Source organism: Nuphar pumila, chromosome 4, assembly GCF_984573655.1.
Source record: "Nuphar pumila chromosome 4, dmNupPumi1.hap1.1, whole genome shotgun sequence".
In the NCBI taxonomy this organism is placed as follows: Eukaryota; Viridiplantae; Streptophyta; class Magnoliopsida; order Nymphaeales; family Nymphaeaceae; genus Nuphar; species Nuphar pumila.
The window spans coordinates 22425327-22440505 of NC_143252.1; the positions used below are offsets into that span (position 1 = coordinate 22425327).

Below are 15179 nucleotides of genomic sequence, written 5' to 3' on the forward strand. Positions count from 1 at the left end.
CACTTTACAACAGATAGGATCAGCACAGGAGTGAACAAATTGGAACCTAAACTTGGACCCAGATAAAGCTTACAAGATTCATTTAGGACCTGGGTTTTGGGAACAGATCTTGGGATCTGTATTGTAACAAGGGCTGAGTTCTATTTTTGGGTAACAGATTATGGGATCTGAATTTTGCAACCAAGATGAGCAGCTAGTAGCCATTAGGTTGGTTTGGCATTTTAGGGTTCTGTAGGAATTTAGTATAGCAGGGACCTAGGTGTGTGAAGTTTCAAGTGAAACTTGAAGAACAAGGTCCACAATCATGTTTTTTGGGGATGGACCTACATTGGATAAGGCTAATAATTTTTTATCCACTATCCTACCCACCTGCTTTAATTATAGTTTTCGTCGGGTATTGGGAGTTGCATTCCATTGGCGCAATTGACCTTATCCATAGAAGACCACGAGTAACTCTAAATGTGGCACACCCTTGAGTGTTAGTTGAGAGTCCAGCGATGATAGGTATGACATGCATGGTGTTCACCATACATGGCATAGTCTTCTTCAGTAACATGGGTAAGGATATCATGCATAGGTTATATGTGATAAGAAGAGCATGATAACTAGGATGGTGGACTTAGGATGCGGGTTGAGCTAATGGTAGAAGTTGGTGGTCTAAGGACTCCCAATGACCTCTTGGAAATGTGTATTATAAATTAGAAGTGAGCCATAAAATAGAAGGGTCCCAACCCTATATAAGCCCCATGATGAACCATTGTAATCATCTTGTTTTGAAATACATTTGGAGTTGCTTGTCAACTAGTAGGCATCTCACCCTGGAAGTGACATACGAGTGCGTGTGTTACTGACTGTGTTCTCAGTTTGTACTAAATACTCCACTGGATGCAGATCAGACTCATTGATATGTCCTATCAAATTATGACCTTGAATAAATGAGACAAGTTTCTATTTTCATACCAAGAAATTAGTGGAATGAAGTATCTCTTGGACCAACTGAGTCGAAAGGGATGGATTGAAAGAAGAAAACTGGGAGGAGTTTCTAGGAGATGTCATAATGAATAACAGAGGGTATCGGGTGATTGTTAAAATGTTTTTGAAGGAAACCAGGAAAAATAGGGATAATATTCAATTAAAAATTGAAAGATAAAATAAAGGAGGAAACTAGGGGCTGGTTTGGATTATAGTGGAAGAAAGATAACAGATAGGGCAGTCAGATTGTAACATCTCACAAATTTTCATCTATTTTTAGAGTTAATAAATATAATTTTTTATTTAAATAATTATATTTTTGATGTCTGAAATTAATATAATATATATTGTAATATATAGTGGCTGACATTAAAGTGGATCCTGATATGGATCTTTGACCCATTGCCAAGATCCATGATCCATTTAGGATAAGATAAACTAGTTTTAAAAATAGTAAGAAGATTATATATATATATAAGAGTTTGGTTAGAAGAGACTTCTATTTCCATAAGGAAATAGAAGACTTTCTATTTCAAACATAAGGGACGTCCCCTCAATAGGAGTCCTATTTTATTTATAAAAGGGCTGTTGTTCTCCTCTCTCTGAATATCGAGTTTTAGAGAGGGAGAGAGAGAGGGCTGAGCTGAAAAAAGAAAGAAAGAGAGGCGTGTGAGAGGCAGTAGCGCTACCTCCTCTAACGTCTCCTCTCTCTTCTTCAACGACTTCTTCCTCCTTTTCTTCCGAAACAACAAAGGTATGGGATTCTCTTAGTTTAGCTTGGTGGGATCTAGTGTAGATCGATTCAAGTGAGTTTAGAGTTAAAATAAAATCTAGTTTCTTTTATATACACGTTTTTGGGAAAATCGTGGGTTGAATTAAAAACTCGATATATCATGTCCCAATAATCATTACATGTTTTACAATGGATCCAGATCTGATTCCAAGATATATCACGTCCCAATAAAGTGGTCCTCGGTGGTGTTCCTACTTGTGTATTTTGCAAGTTCCTAAGAAGCATTTTTTCGTGTTTCTTATATTTCATTACATAACCTTGGTGGTTGTAAACTGCTATTTTTTACTGTAGGAAATTTATGATAAAAATAGGATGCACTAGAACCATCCTTATCAACGAGTGTCACTAAGTTTTATCCATTTCACTAATCATGTTTTCAAGGGGTGCACAGGGCTATGTCTATTGTATTAGTTTTAAAAAGAGTTAATGTCAATTCTTGATAAATAAGCTGTTGCTGATGCTTATAAATTTATTAGTGCATTTAGGATATGAATAATTGTTGTTAAATTTGGTAAAAGATTGTTTACACATACACCAAAGAGAAATTTTAGGGCATGTGAACTTGAATTTCATTTCATTCATTATTCATAGTGGCAGAGTTCTTCCATTTTTAACTATATTCAATCTGCTTTACAGGAATCCCTTTGCAGGCTCATCATCTTTAGGAAATGTCAACATAGGAGAATGTATGCCTAATGCCTGGCAGGTAGAATATTTCTTTTTTGTTACCAGAGTTTGCAAATATTTTTATCTATCATAAGTGGGCCCAAAATTCTGATGTTTGGAAGAGAATGTTTATGTGCATTTATGTGAAGTTTAATTGTAATTCTGTACAAGTGACAGACTTGTGCTTATATCATGTAATCAAGGGCATAATCTGTCAGAACCGTAAAGATTTTAAGTTGATGAATCCCCAAGGGGTTTTCTGGCCATTCTCCTTAAGGCTGTTGCCCCTTCATTCTCTTTGTTTTTCCTCTATTCTCTCTTTTTTCTCTCCTTTCTTTTTCCATCTTCTTTCCTTTATGTTTGCCATGGTTTCACATGGTATTAGAGTGTAAGGCCCTGAGAACCTGCTGCAAACCTTTGACAATCTAGGATGCCAGTTGCTACTTCAAACACCCCTCAAACTGGAAATCTCATCTCCTCCAAATCCCTATCTTATGTTTATTCTTCTTTCTCTCTATTATTTGAACCTTTTCTTCTTCTAATAGATTTGATCTTAATGAGGGGTGATCTTTATACTCCCTTGCTACATATCTGATCTAAACCTTCTCTTCTTCCTTGTCCTTTTCTTCTTTATTCTTCTTTTCTTCCTCTTCATTTCCTTTTTATACCGCCTTTCTTCTCATTCTTTCTGTGCTAAATCTGGTTTAGATCTCATTCTGTAGCAAGCCTTTGCTTTGCTGACAGCAGCATCTGTACGGCTAGTGTCAAAAGCTGATGTCACTATATTTATGTTCTTGCCCTTGGTAGGCATTGTATCTTTGAATCCTTGAGGATTCGTTACATGGTATAAGAGCCATTGGCTCTTGGGACTTTGCTCTTGGGATCATGACTCAAGAATTGACAGTGTTTCTCCTTCCAGTGAACGTGGTGCTCGTGATCAAGTTTTCGTGGTGCCACTTGATGCATATGCTGGAATATCGCGTATTTTGGTACTTAGTCATTTTATAATTTTGACGAAAATTTGGCCAAGTCTGGGACAAAAATCGTTTGAGGCTCGATTTTTAGACTAAGTCTTTGAGTCCGGGCATGACCCAGGTCTCATCGACAAGGTCGAGGCGGGCCAAACAAAACGTGAGAAAGAATTTTAATTTCGACCTTTAAATTCATACGAAATTCGAGCGAAATTCAGGTTATTTTCAGGCTAAATTCGGAATTTGGTATTCGTTTAATATATTGTTGGATGCGTCTCGGAATTCTGAGCGCAACAATGTTTTACTTTTCTCAATTCGGGTTCTGGTTGACCCAAAAATTGCGTTTTTCTGAAAATTTAGTAGTTTGTCGAAATGGATTCGGAGTTGGATCGGATTGGATCCAAGGCCTAGGATCCAAATTTTTATGGATTTGGGTTCTATTTAGGTCCTACTTAAATATGGATTTGATCCAGGTCTTGATCCATTTTTGTTTTGGGTATGGGTTTGGATCCGGATCGAAATCCAAGCCCAACATTTTTCCAGCTTTAAATTCAGTATAAAGCCTTAATTTGGGTTTTATTACAGTTAAGAAGCCTTTAGGGTTAATTTGGTTATTTTTGAAAGTTTGTAGATATTTTTAATTAATTAATATTTAATATTTAATTAATTGATATTAATTCTGAATTTTGGTTTAGGGCTGTGTGGGACTCCTTAAAAGAGCCCTTATACTTTAAAAGTTTTAAAAAGTTAGAAAAACTACCAAATATGGAAAAGTCAACATTTGGTAGTATTTCAAAAAATTAGGAAACTAAGAGAGGGAGAGTTCTACCTTTTGCGAACTCTCTCTTAGAGAGAGCTGGAGAAAAAGGGGGGGCGTCACCCCCTCTCCCATTCTTTACCGAGAGAGAGAGAGAGAGAGAGAGAAAGAGAGAGAGCAGGAAGTGTGAGTTTTCTCCAGAGCCTGTGAACGAGAAACTAAGAGAAGAAAGGGAGAGAGGCTGCAATGAGTCACGATTTCTGATATATTAGAAATCGTGACCTATTTCATTAGTATATAGGCAAAAGCCCTAATACATAACATTTACAATAACCCTGATAAGCTGGGTTATTTACAAGTATGCCATTACATACAAATAGTTTGGATCCGGATCCAAACTGTAAAAACAAAACACGTATACTACACTGTCTAATAGTCTCCCTCAAGTTGTGCATGATTTTGGATCATGGACAACTTGCTCTTTAGAAACCAAAAACGGCACTTTGTGAGTCCTTTAGTGAAAAAATCAGCCACTTGGTCTTCTGTTCTAATATAATGGGGTCAATCTCCTTTTCTTCAATCTTCTGCCTAATAAAATGCTGATCAATCTTAATGTGCTTGGTCTTGCTGTGATGAATGGGATTAAGAGATATTTGAATAGCACTTTAGTTATCACAAAAAAGAGAACAACTAGCAATCGGCTCTTTGAGCTCTGTTAACAAATGTCTAGTCCATGTTACTTCTACCGTAGCAGCAACCATCACCCTGTATTCTGCTTCTGTGCTAGATCTAGTCACTGCCTTTTGTTTTCTAGTACTCCAGGAAACAAGATTAGCACCAATGAAAACGCCATACCCTGAAACTGACTTTCGATCATCAGGATCTCCAGCCCAGTCTGCATCTGAATAAGCAATTATGTCATGAGCAGTATTCATGGATCTGCTTTTGGTGTACAAAAGTCCATCTCCAACAGTACTCTCCCCTTTTTACTGCATCCATGTGTCCCGTCCTTGGCTCATGCATGAATTGAGAAACTTGATTGACAGAATATGTAATATCAGGCCTGGTAAAAGTAAGATATTGAAGCATTCCCACTAGACTCCGATATTTGGTGGGATCATGATACAAGTCTCCGTCTTGCACACTTAGTTTCTGGTGAAGCACACTAGGAGTAGCAAGAGGCTTGCAATCTTTCATTCCACCCTTTTCTAACAGATCCAGGGTGTATTTATGTTGGGTCAAAGTAAGTTTATTTCCTTGACTATCCACTTCTACTCCAAGAAAGTACCGAAGGTTTCCAAGATCCTTCATTTTGAACCTTTGACTCAGAAGATCTTTAGTTTCTTGAACATGATTCTCACTACTTCCTGTAATAATTATGTCATCAACATGTATTAACAAGAAGGTAGTAAACTCCTTACCTCGAAGAATAAAGAGGGAGTGATCCAATTGCGATCGATAGAAACCATGTCTTTGAATTTCTAGAGAGAAACTCTCAAACCAAGATCGAGATGCTTGTTTCAGTCCATAGAGAGCCCGATTTAATTTGCATACATATTCCTTTGAATCTACTTCTGTATATTCTGGCGGTTGTTCCATGTATACTTCTTCCTTCAAATCCCCATGAAGAAAGGCATTCTTCACATCTAGCTGACTTATTCTCCAACCATAATCAACAACTAATGAAAGAACAATGCGAATTGTGCCCATTTTCACAACTGGACTAAAGGTTTCATCATAGTCTTGTCCAAACTCTTGAGTGAATCCCTTGGCTACGAGATGAGCTTTGTATCGTTCAACACTTTCATTCGGTTTGTATTTGATCTTGTAAACCCATCGTGAGCCAACAACATTTCTATCTGGAGGTCGAGGGACAACTGTCCATGTTTGACACTGGTACAAAGCTTCCATCTCTTCATTCATGGCTTGATGAAAATGTCTAGGCTCGGTCTCTTTCTCAATCTGTGACAAAAATAACTGAAAATCCATGGTGAAATTCTCATAATTGACCCACTTTTCAATAGGATGCCGAGCTCTTTCAGATCGTCTGATCAGAATAGCTACTATATTAGAAATTGAAGAAGTAATGTCGTTGGATGGATCTTCTTGTTCAATATCATCCGAAGTCAAGAGTGAGTCCCTTTCTCTTCTCCTATAAACTTGTTAATCTCTGGAGGATGTTCTATTTCAAGTTCCTATATGCCACTGTATCCATCTTGACAGGATGTTTCTTGAGCACAGGGGGAAGAACACTCATCATTGGTTGCAGGAAAGAGCTCTGCACTGAGCCATGGATCATAAAATAAAGTATTCATATTGGTTTGGGTAGAAACATATTCTCCATCTCCAAAATCATTCTCATCAAAAACTACATTCCTAGATATCTTAATTCGTCTGTTGTCAGGATCATAACACCTGTACCATTTGTGGTGATCTGCATATCCGACAAATCTACACTTGGATGCCTTAACCTGAAACTTGTTTCGCAGAGAAGAGTCAATATGAACATAGCACGTGCAGCCAAAAAATTTTAGTTCATCATAATCAGGATGTTTTCCAAATAGGATGAAAAAAGGTGATTTATTTTCCAAAAGCTTCATGGGCAGGCGATTAATAATGTAAACAGCAGAGTGAAAGGCCTCTGTCCAGAGTCTTATGAGAGTATGACTTCCGTGCATCATGCTCATAGCGCTTTCCACAATGTGACGGTGTTTCCGTTCTGCAACTCCATTCTGTTGGGGTGTATGCGGGCAAGATACTTTACGATTTATCCCATTATCTTGGAGATAATTGATAAAATCCCTGGAGGAGTAGTCCCCCCCCACCATCACATTGGAAATGTAGAATATTACAAGAGAATTGAGTTTTGACAAATGTATGAAAACAACGAAAAATAGAGAAAACTTCTGATTTATTCTTCATGAAATATATCCAAGTGAAGCGAGAGAAATTATCAATAAAAGTAACATAATATTTGCTGCCAGAATTAGAAGGATTAGGAGTCGGTCCCCATACATCGGAACAGATGATTTTAAAAGGCCTTGAAGCTCTCTCATTTATTGAATGAAAAGGAAGAACATGACTCTTACACATTTGACAACTTGAACACATTTTATTATCTGGTCTAGGAATCAGGCCAGACTCAGGAATAAGACCATCAGATACGAGTCGCTCAACGAAGACTCGACCACAATGACCAAGACGCAAATGCCAAAAATCAGGCTTATTACATTTATTTGAAGATTGCAAATTGAACACATGGATATGCTTTGACGACATAGACTGAGGAGATGACTTCAAGGTAGGTCGAACATAAGTAGAAGGGTCCTCCTGGAAGACATACATATTTCCCCGACGTTCCCCTCTAGCGAACGTCTTCTTCGTTTGTAGATCCTTGACATAAACAAAAGATGGAGTAAATTCAACAGAAGAATTGGTATGATCAACAAGTTTAGAAACAGAAACAATATTTTTTGTAATATTTGGGGCATGAAGAACATTGGAAAGATGAAGTGAGGATTTAGGCAAGGGGATAGAAACATTTTCAATGTGGGTGATGGGGTGGTATGACCCGTCTCCAGTGACGATGTTACTTTTTCCAAAATAAGGAGTTAAAGTAGAGAATTTACCCGCATTACTTGTAACATGAGTAGCTGCCCCTGAATCAATGTACCAGACTCCTTTATCATCACGTTTCAGATCAAGTTCAGACAATGCAACCAAAAGAAGCTCTTTCACATCGCCACCAAACTTTGAAGGGTTCTCCTTTCGTCCTGACGAGCTCTCACCCTTTTGGAACTTTCCTTTGTTCTGTGAATTGTGCCAACAGTTGGCTTTGACGTGACCTCGCTTGTTACATAGATAACCGGTGGGCACGTTTTTCAGATTATAAGGAGAGGCATTCGGGGTGGGTAGTAACCCACGCCCCCCTGGAGTACCTCGTCCTCGTCCTCTGCCTGCACCAAAATGACTATCACCGCGTCCCTGGCCAAAGGAAACACTAGTAGCAAGAACCTGTCCACCAGTGTCATGTGACATCCCCTTTAAGGTCATCTCATATTGAAGGAGTTTCGCTTGCAAGTCTTCAAACGATGGTAAGCTGGGCGGACATAACAATGAGGTCGAAAGAACATGAAATTCCGATCCTAATCCATTCAAGGCTTGCGTGACTTTATCTTTGTCTGTCACTTCATACCCGACAACAGTTAGTTGATCGCTTATGTTCTTGACCTTGTTCAAGTATTCCATAAGAGACATGGAACCTTTAGTGAGGAATTGAAATTCACGCTGAAGAAAGGAAATTATAGCCTCTGAAATCTGAGAATATGTCTTCACTAGCCGGTCCCATAATTCTTTTGTTGAGCACTCATCTGGAATTCCCACCAATACTTCTTGAGAGATAGTGGAGATAAGGAAAGCAACTGCAGCTTGATCACGCTTCATCCAATTTTCATATTGGGGATTTGGTATTCGTTGTATAGAATCAACCTCGTTTTCATCCTTAGTTTCTTTTATGATAAATTCTGGAGGGGCTGAAATTGATCCATTTAAATGTCCAGAAAGACCTTGACTTTTAATGAATGGAAGAATTTGTCTCTTCCAGATCAAGAAATTGGAATTGGTAAGTTTTTCAGAAATGAGTTGGCCAAGAAAGTTGGATAAGAGTAAAGTTTGAGAGGAAGAAGAATCCATGACTTAGAACAAGAAAAAAAATATTATTGGCGTGTGCAATCAGTATATAAATGCAGCAAATTTTTTTTTTAAACAGTAGATAGCTGAGAATTCAACGTGAATCTGATTATTAGAACTGATACCCGGATTATCAAGTCTAATCTGATTTGATAAAAGAAGCTAAGACTTTTCCTTCTTCTTTTTTTTAAAATTGCACACGACAATAATAAAGCAGAAATAAAAGGAATATCGTTGATGTACAGATCTGTGAACAACCGATAAAACCCAAATGTGTGAAATTGAATGGAAATGATTTGGGTGGCTGATTTGGGTATCGTGAAAATGATTTGGGAAAATATCGTGAAACTGATTTGGGTTAGAACAGAATGAAGGAAGAAGTGGTATCGTGAAACTGATTTGGGAAAATATCGTGAAACTGATTTGGGTTAGAACAGAATGAAGGAAGAAATGAAAACTGGTTTGGGTTAGAAGAGATTGAAGGAAGTGGTATCGTGAAACTGATTTGGGAAAATATTGTGAAACTGATTTGGGTATCGTGAAACTGATTTGGGTTAGAAGAGAATGAAGGAAGAAATGAAAACTGATTTGGGTTGGAAGAGATTGAAGGAAGAAGTACCTGGGGCTCGTATTCCAGTAGATGAAAAGATTGAGGAAGATCTGGGCTCGTGATCGTGTTGCAGCAGCTACACCGAATAAGGAAAGAGAGGAGGGAAGATCTTGTATGGACGTATCTGTGTAGAAGAATTTCATCCCTTGGATCAGACGTGCTCTGATACCATGTGAGTTTTCTCTAGAGCCTGCGAACGAGAAACTAAGAGAAGAAAGGGAGAGAGGCTGCAATGAGTCACGATTTCTGATATATTAGAAATCGTGACCTATTTCATTAGTATATAGGCAAAAGCCCTAATACATAACATTTACAATAACCCTGATAAGCTGGGTTATTTACAAGTATGCCATTACATACCAATAGTTTGGATCCGGATCCGGATCCAAACTGTAAAAACAAAACACGTATACTACACTGTCTAATAGGAAGAGGGTTCCTCTTCTCCAAGAACCCTTGTTCCACCATCATCCTTCTCTATTTTTCGAGTTTTATCTAAGATACGGGTCTCTTCTTTTGACATAAGTGAGAAATCGAACACCGATTCGATTCTCATGCAATACCATGATCTAAATCCATGGTTAAGAAGTGAATCTATGTGTTAATTCAAGTATGCATGAATGAGGATCCATAGATCCTCTTTTATATGGGTATTTTCGGTCCCTTTCATATAAAAAAATTTTTGTGTATGGGTTTTCTAAACAAAAACAGAATTTTATTTCATGTTAAGTGAGCTTTTTAACACTTGTTTTATAATGAATTCGATTCCTACGTGATTTCATATATGCATATGATATTAGATGCATGTCCAAGTGTTATGAATAGGAAAAATTTGTGTAAGCATGCATGATGTTTTAAATCTGTAAACGCATGCATAAATGAATGTTGTCCATACTTATGAACATGTTTAGGGCAGCTCTACAGGGAAAGAATATATATGTATATATATATATTTATTTATTTATTTATTTTCATATACTGTTTTGGGGTTACTGCTTGGCCAGCCGACCTGCAGTTGGCTGAGCCCTTGGAGCAGTCAGTCCCACTCGACTGGGTCGGCTGGGCTTAGTGGCTGACCCAGCCGACTGGGTCGGCTGGGTGGTTTGGCTGCAGGTCAGACCCAGCCGAGTGGGTCACGGTTACAAAATATATATTTTTTTTTCTTTTGGTTGGTGGCTGTTCGGCCTAACAGCACACAGGCCCGGGCTAGGGCCTGTGCATGGGCTGTCAGGCCCAGCCGATGTGCTGTCAGGCCCAGCCGACAGGGTCGGCTGGGCTGGCTAGCCAACCGGGCTTGGCAGAGGTCTGCCTGACCCAGTCTGGCCCTTAGCAGGACTGGGACAGGTTTGGTTGGGTCGATCAGACCCGACCCAGTTGACCCGAGTCAGCTGGGCTTGCCGGTAACCCTAGCCGACTAGGTCGGTTGGGTGTGTATCCCTGATAAAAAAAAGGGAAACCCCAGCCAACTGACAGTTGGTTGGGTGCAGGCTAAATTATAGACCTAGCCGACTAAACCAGAATTTGAGTATGTGTATATATATATATATAATGTGTGTGTGTATAGTGTGCTGCCCTTTGCAAATTTCAGACTTTTTCCATTATAAAGGTTCCAACTATGTGCTTGCTAGAAAGAAATTTTCATATGCTTATGATTAACAAGTTTTGCGTGAGCAATATTCAAGGGAAGGTTAACTACATGGGTATTTTGTGAACATGTACGAATCTGAAAATCGAGCACCAACGACCTGGTGGACTTCTGCAGCCACTCGAGATTCCAGAGTGGAAGTGGAACGATATCTCGATGGATTTCATCGTAGGGTTGCCTAAGACCCGACGACAGCGAGATGCCATTTGAGTGATAGTGGACCGTTTGACGAAGAGTGCCCATTTTCTCCCGATTAGAATCGGTTAGAGTTTGGAGAGCTTGGTCGATCTTTATGTGGATGAGATTGTTAGACTTCACGGGGTGCCGCGTTCGATAGTGTCAGATCGAGATCCACGTTTCATGTCTCGATTTTGGCTCCAGCTTCAGAAGGCTTTAGGCACTACGTTGAAGTTTAGTACTGCTTTCCATCTACAAACGGACGGACAGTCGGAGCGTACGATCCAGACGCTCGAGAACATGTTGAGAGCATGTGCATTGGATTGGGCAGTCGATTGGGACAAGCATGTGAAGCTTGCAGAGTTTTCGTACAACAGTTTTCATGCCAGTATTGGCATGGCCCCGTATGATTCTCTATATGGCCGACCATTTAGATCCCCTGTGTGCTGGGATGAGGTTGGAGTGAGAGCAGTGGAGTCTCTAGAGATCATCCAGTATTATGCGGACCAGGTGCATTTGATCCGGCAGAGGTTGATTGCAGCGCAGAGCAGACAAAAGAGCTATGCCCATCAGCGGCGCAGAGAGCTCAATTTTGAGGTAGACGATCATGTGTTTGTTCGGATCTCGACTACGAAAAGTGTCTTCAGGTTTGAGAAGTAGGAGAAGTTGAGTCCTTGGTATGTTGGGCCCTTTGAGGTTCTTGATCGAGTAGGGGAGACCGCATATCGAGTAGCACCTCCTCAGTCGACTGGGGTTCCAAATCAGGCCCAGCTGACCTTAGTCAGCTGGGTCGGGTTTGGTCAGCCTCAGGCCGGAGTCCGGACTGCCTGCCAGGCAGGGCTAGCCAAGTCAGCCCAGCCGACCCTGTTGGTTGGGCCTTACAGCCCATACACAGGTTCCTCTTATATATATATATATATATATAACTGCCCAGGTCTCACTTAGTGATACTACTTTGGTTGCTTGTCCAACAGGTGCTCAACATGTCGATCAAGGTCAGAGCTCCATGATGGAGATGCACAATAATTACCTGTCCAGTTGATAGAAAAGCACCCAGACAGTCCAAGGCTTTTTGTTCTTCACAATAAGCCAATTTAGGATCCATTGCACAGGGTCAACATGAACAAGCAGGGGCGAAATTCCCTGATAGTGAAAGGAGCACCTGTCTAAGAAAATGATGACTAAAGACCCTAACAATAGATTTTTTTTTCTATGATACACCCTCTATATCTTCAACTATGAAGATATCTATATAAAAAAAATATAGTTGCAAATCCATAGCCATATTTTCAGCTATGAAGTTTACAATCTTTGGCAATTCATAGCCAGTCTCATGGTAATCACTGCTGAAGAATAACATAGCATATTATCTGCTTATCAGAGGTAATTAAGAAGAGAGGCATTCTGAATTTCGGCTTCCTAAAAACAAAAACAACACCCGAGCAAGATAGTGATCAAAAGGCAAAAAGAACCATAAAAGATTGTCACACTACAACCTACATAACTATCCCACAAGTTATGTCACATGGACACTCTATTAGTCTATTTTGACTATCCTTCCATATCCCTTCATATACAAGTTGTATTGGAAATTTCATAAAAATTGTTGTACCCCGTATCCGCAGCCATCTTCATGTGACAGCCAACAAGCCAATCTTTTTATATTCGTCATAAAAATTACAAATGAGTCCATGGCCAAAATTTGTTAATGATTGTTCATCTATGAAAATCTAGAACCCCTTTACAAGCCATCCAGGATTTTAGCTTCCTCAGAGTGAGCTGTGAAGAGTACATCATAACATATTTGAAAGCACTATGTCAATATTTAAAGCTATATCTTAGTATGTTTTAGCTTCTAACTATAGGTATTTGACCATACTACATACTTCATACATGTGTTATGCCATACTCCAGGATGGAGATGCTTTGTTCTTGGGCCATCTTGTCTGTGCCAAAAGGTCTACCATGTATAATGAACCAAAATAACTTTTTAAAACAATATTCAAAGATTAGCATAGCACTAGAACTACATTACTAGGCAAATCTGGAAGCTCTTGAAGAATATTCTGTCAAACAAAAGATACCAAGAAGTTGAAGTCGCAAAGAAACACTATTTCCAATTTTATACCATTTCCAATCTTTTCCACCTAGTTTGTCTCATTTCCTTAAAATGCATTATATGACTGAAATGAATGTATCTAGGTAATGACTTGTGAATTGGATCAATTAGCTAATATACCGGTTCTGGTGATGATGCTTTATCTCTTATATTGGATCCATTAACTATTGCATGAGAAACGCATCTGTGCTCCTTTTCTCACTTGAGATCAAAAGGGGAACCCGTACCTCAAAATTGATGCGGGGGCAAGCGTAAGTGAGGACGGGCTAAGGTGACAAGGCACGAGCGTGCTTCGTTGCGAAATCTGCGAAGGTACGACATGTTAGTATGAAAAAATGAAAGAAGAATGGACAGAGGTGCAGCCTTTGCCCACTGTCCGGCCTGCAAAAGAAACAGTGGCAGTGAACTAGAAACTTAAAGGCAGCAGGGGCCTCGCCCCTGCCTGAGCAACTACAAGGTGGCAGGGGCAAAACCCTTGCCTGACACATCCGAAAATGGGGGAAAAAGGGCAGAGACAAGGTGTGAACCCCTGTCTGCCGAGGGAAAAGAGGGGCAGGGGCATCACCCCTGTGGGCAAAGCCAAAGGTGGCAGGAGCCTTGTGAAAGAATGAAACCCTAATCTACGATGAGAGAAGAGAAGAGAGGGAGAGAGAAATTTCCAGCTGAAAGGAGGGTTCAGTCCATCATGACTGCCCTCTTATTCTATTTAACATAAAGTGTAAACATTAGGGTACGAAAATACCCTTTTACAAAATAATAATTTACAATACATGAACTGGATCTGGACCTGATCCATTATGCAAATGGATCGGGTCAGACATACAATGAAGATAATAATGTCTTCTTTTCAGCCTCCCTCAAGTTGTGCATGGTGTTGGACCATGAACAACTTGTTCTTCAAAAACCAAAATCTATCATTTGTTAACCCTTTAGTGAGGATATCAGCAACTTGTTCTTTTGTTGACACATACATGGGCTCAATCTCTTTGTCTTCAACCTTTTTCCTGATAAAATGTTGATCTATTTCAATGTGCTTTGCTCGACTATGGTGAATGGGATTGAATGACATGTTGATGGCACTTTGATTGTCACACAGCAACAGTGATCGAACAATCGGCTCTCCCATTTCAGTCAGAAGATGTTTTATCCATGTACCCTCGGCCGTGGCAGTGGCCATTGATCTGTATTCGGCCTCAGTGCTCGATCTAGCAACCGCCTTTTGTTTTCTACTGCTCCAGGATACCAAGTTTGGCCCAATGAAGCTGCAATAACCAGATACTGATCGTCGTTCGTCTGGATCCCCCGCCCAATCAGCATCAGCATAAGTAATAATCTCATGGCCCCCACCTGGATCTAATTCTTCCTTGCCTTTGTATACCAGCCCATCACCCACTGTACCCTTTAGGTAGCGAAGTATACGTTTGACTGCCTCCATATGTGACACACGAGGTTCATGCATAAACTGGGATACCTGATTAACTGAATATACTATGTCGGGTCTAGTAAAAGTCAGGTATTGCAACATGCCAACTAAACTGCGATACTTAGTGGGATCTCCATATATATTCCCTTCTTGTGAACTCAATTTCTGATGAATGACACTTGGAGTTGTTAACGGCTTACAATCTGTCATGCCTGCTCTGCCGAGAATGTCCAGCGTATATTTGTGTTGAGTAAGGGTAAGTGTATCATTCTTGTTATCAACTTCTATCCCAAGAAAATATCGCAGCTCTCCCAAATCTTTCATCTTAAATCTCTGATTTAATAACTTCTTCACCTG

The 15179-nt window shown here is 39.7% G+C and overlaps 1 protein-coding gene across 2 annotated transcripts in view; it reads left to right on the plus strand.

Annotated features, from left to right (window-relative positions):
- The window catches only part of XRCC2 (homolog of X-ray repair cross complementing 2 (XRCC2)), a 144257-nt gene that overhangs the window by 111116 nt on the left and 17962 nt on the right, over positions 1-15179 (plus strand). For both annotated transcript variants that reach the window (XM_090002693.1, XM_090002694.1), the window contains one exon: positions 2402-2471. In XM_090002693.1, the coding sequence (XP_089858819.1) occupies positions 2402-2471 (70 nt within the window). The remainder of the gene's footprint in view (positions 1-2401; positions 2472-15179) is intronic.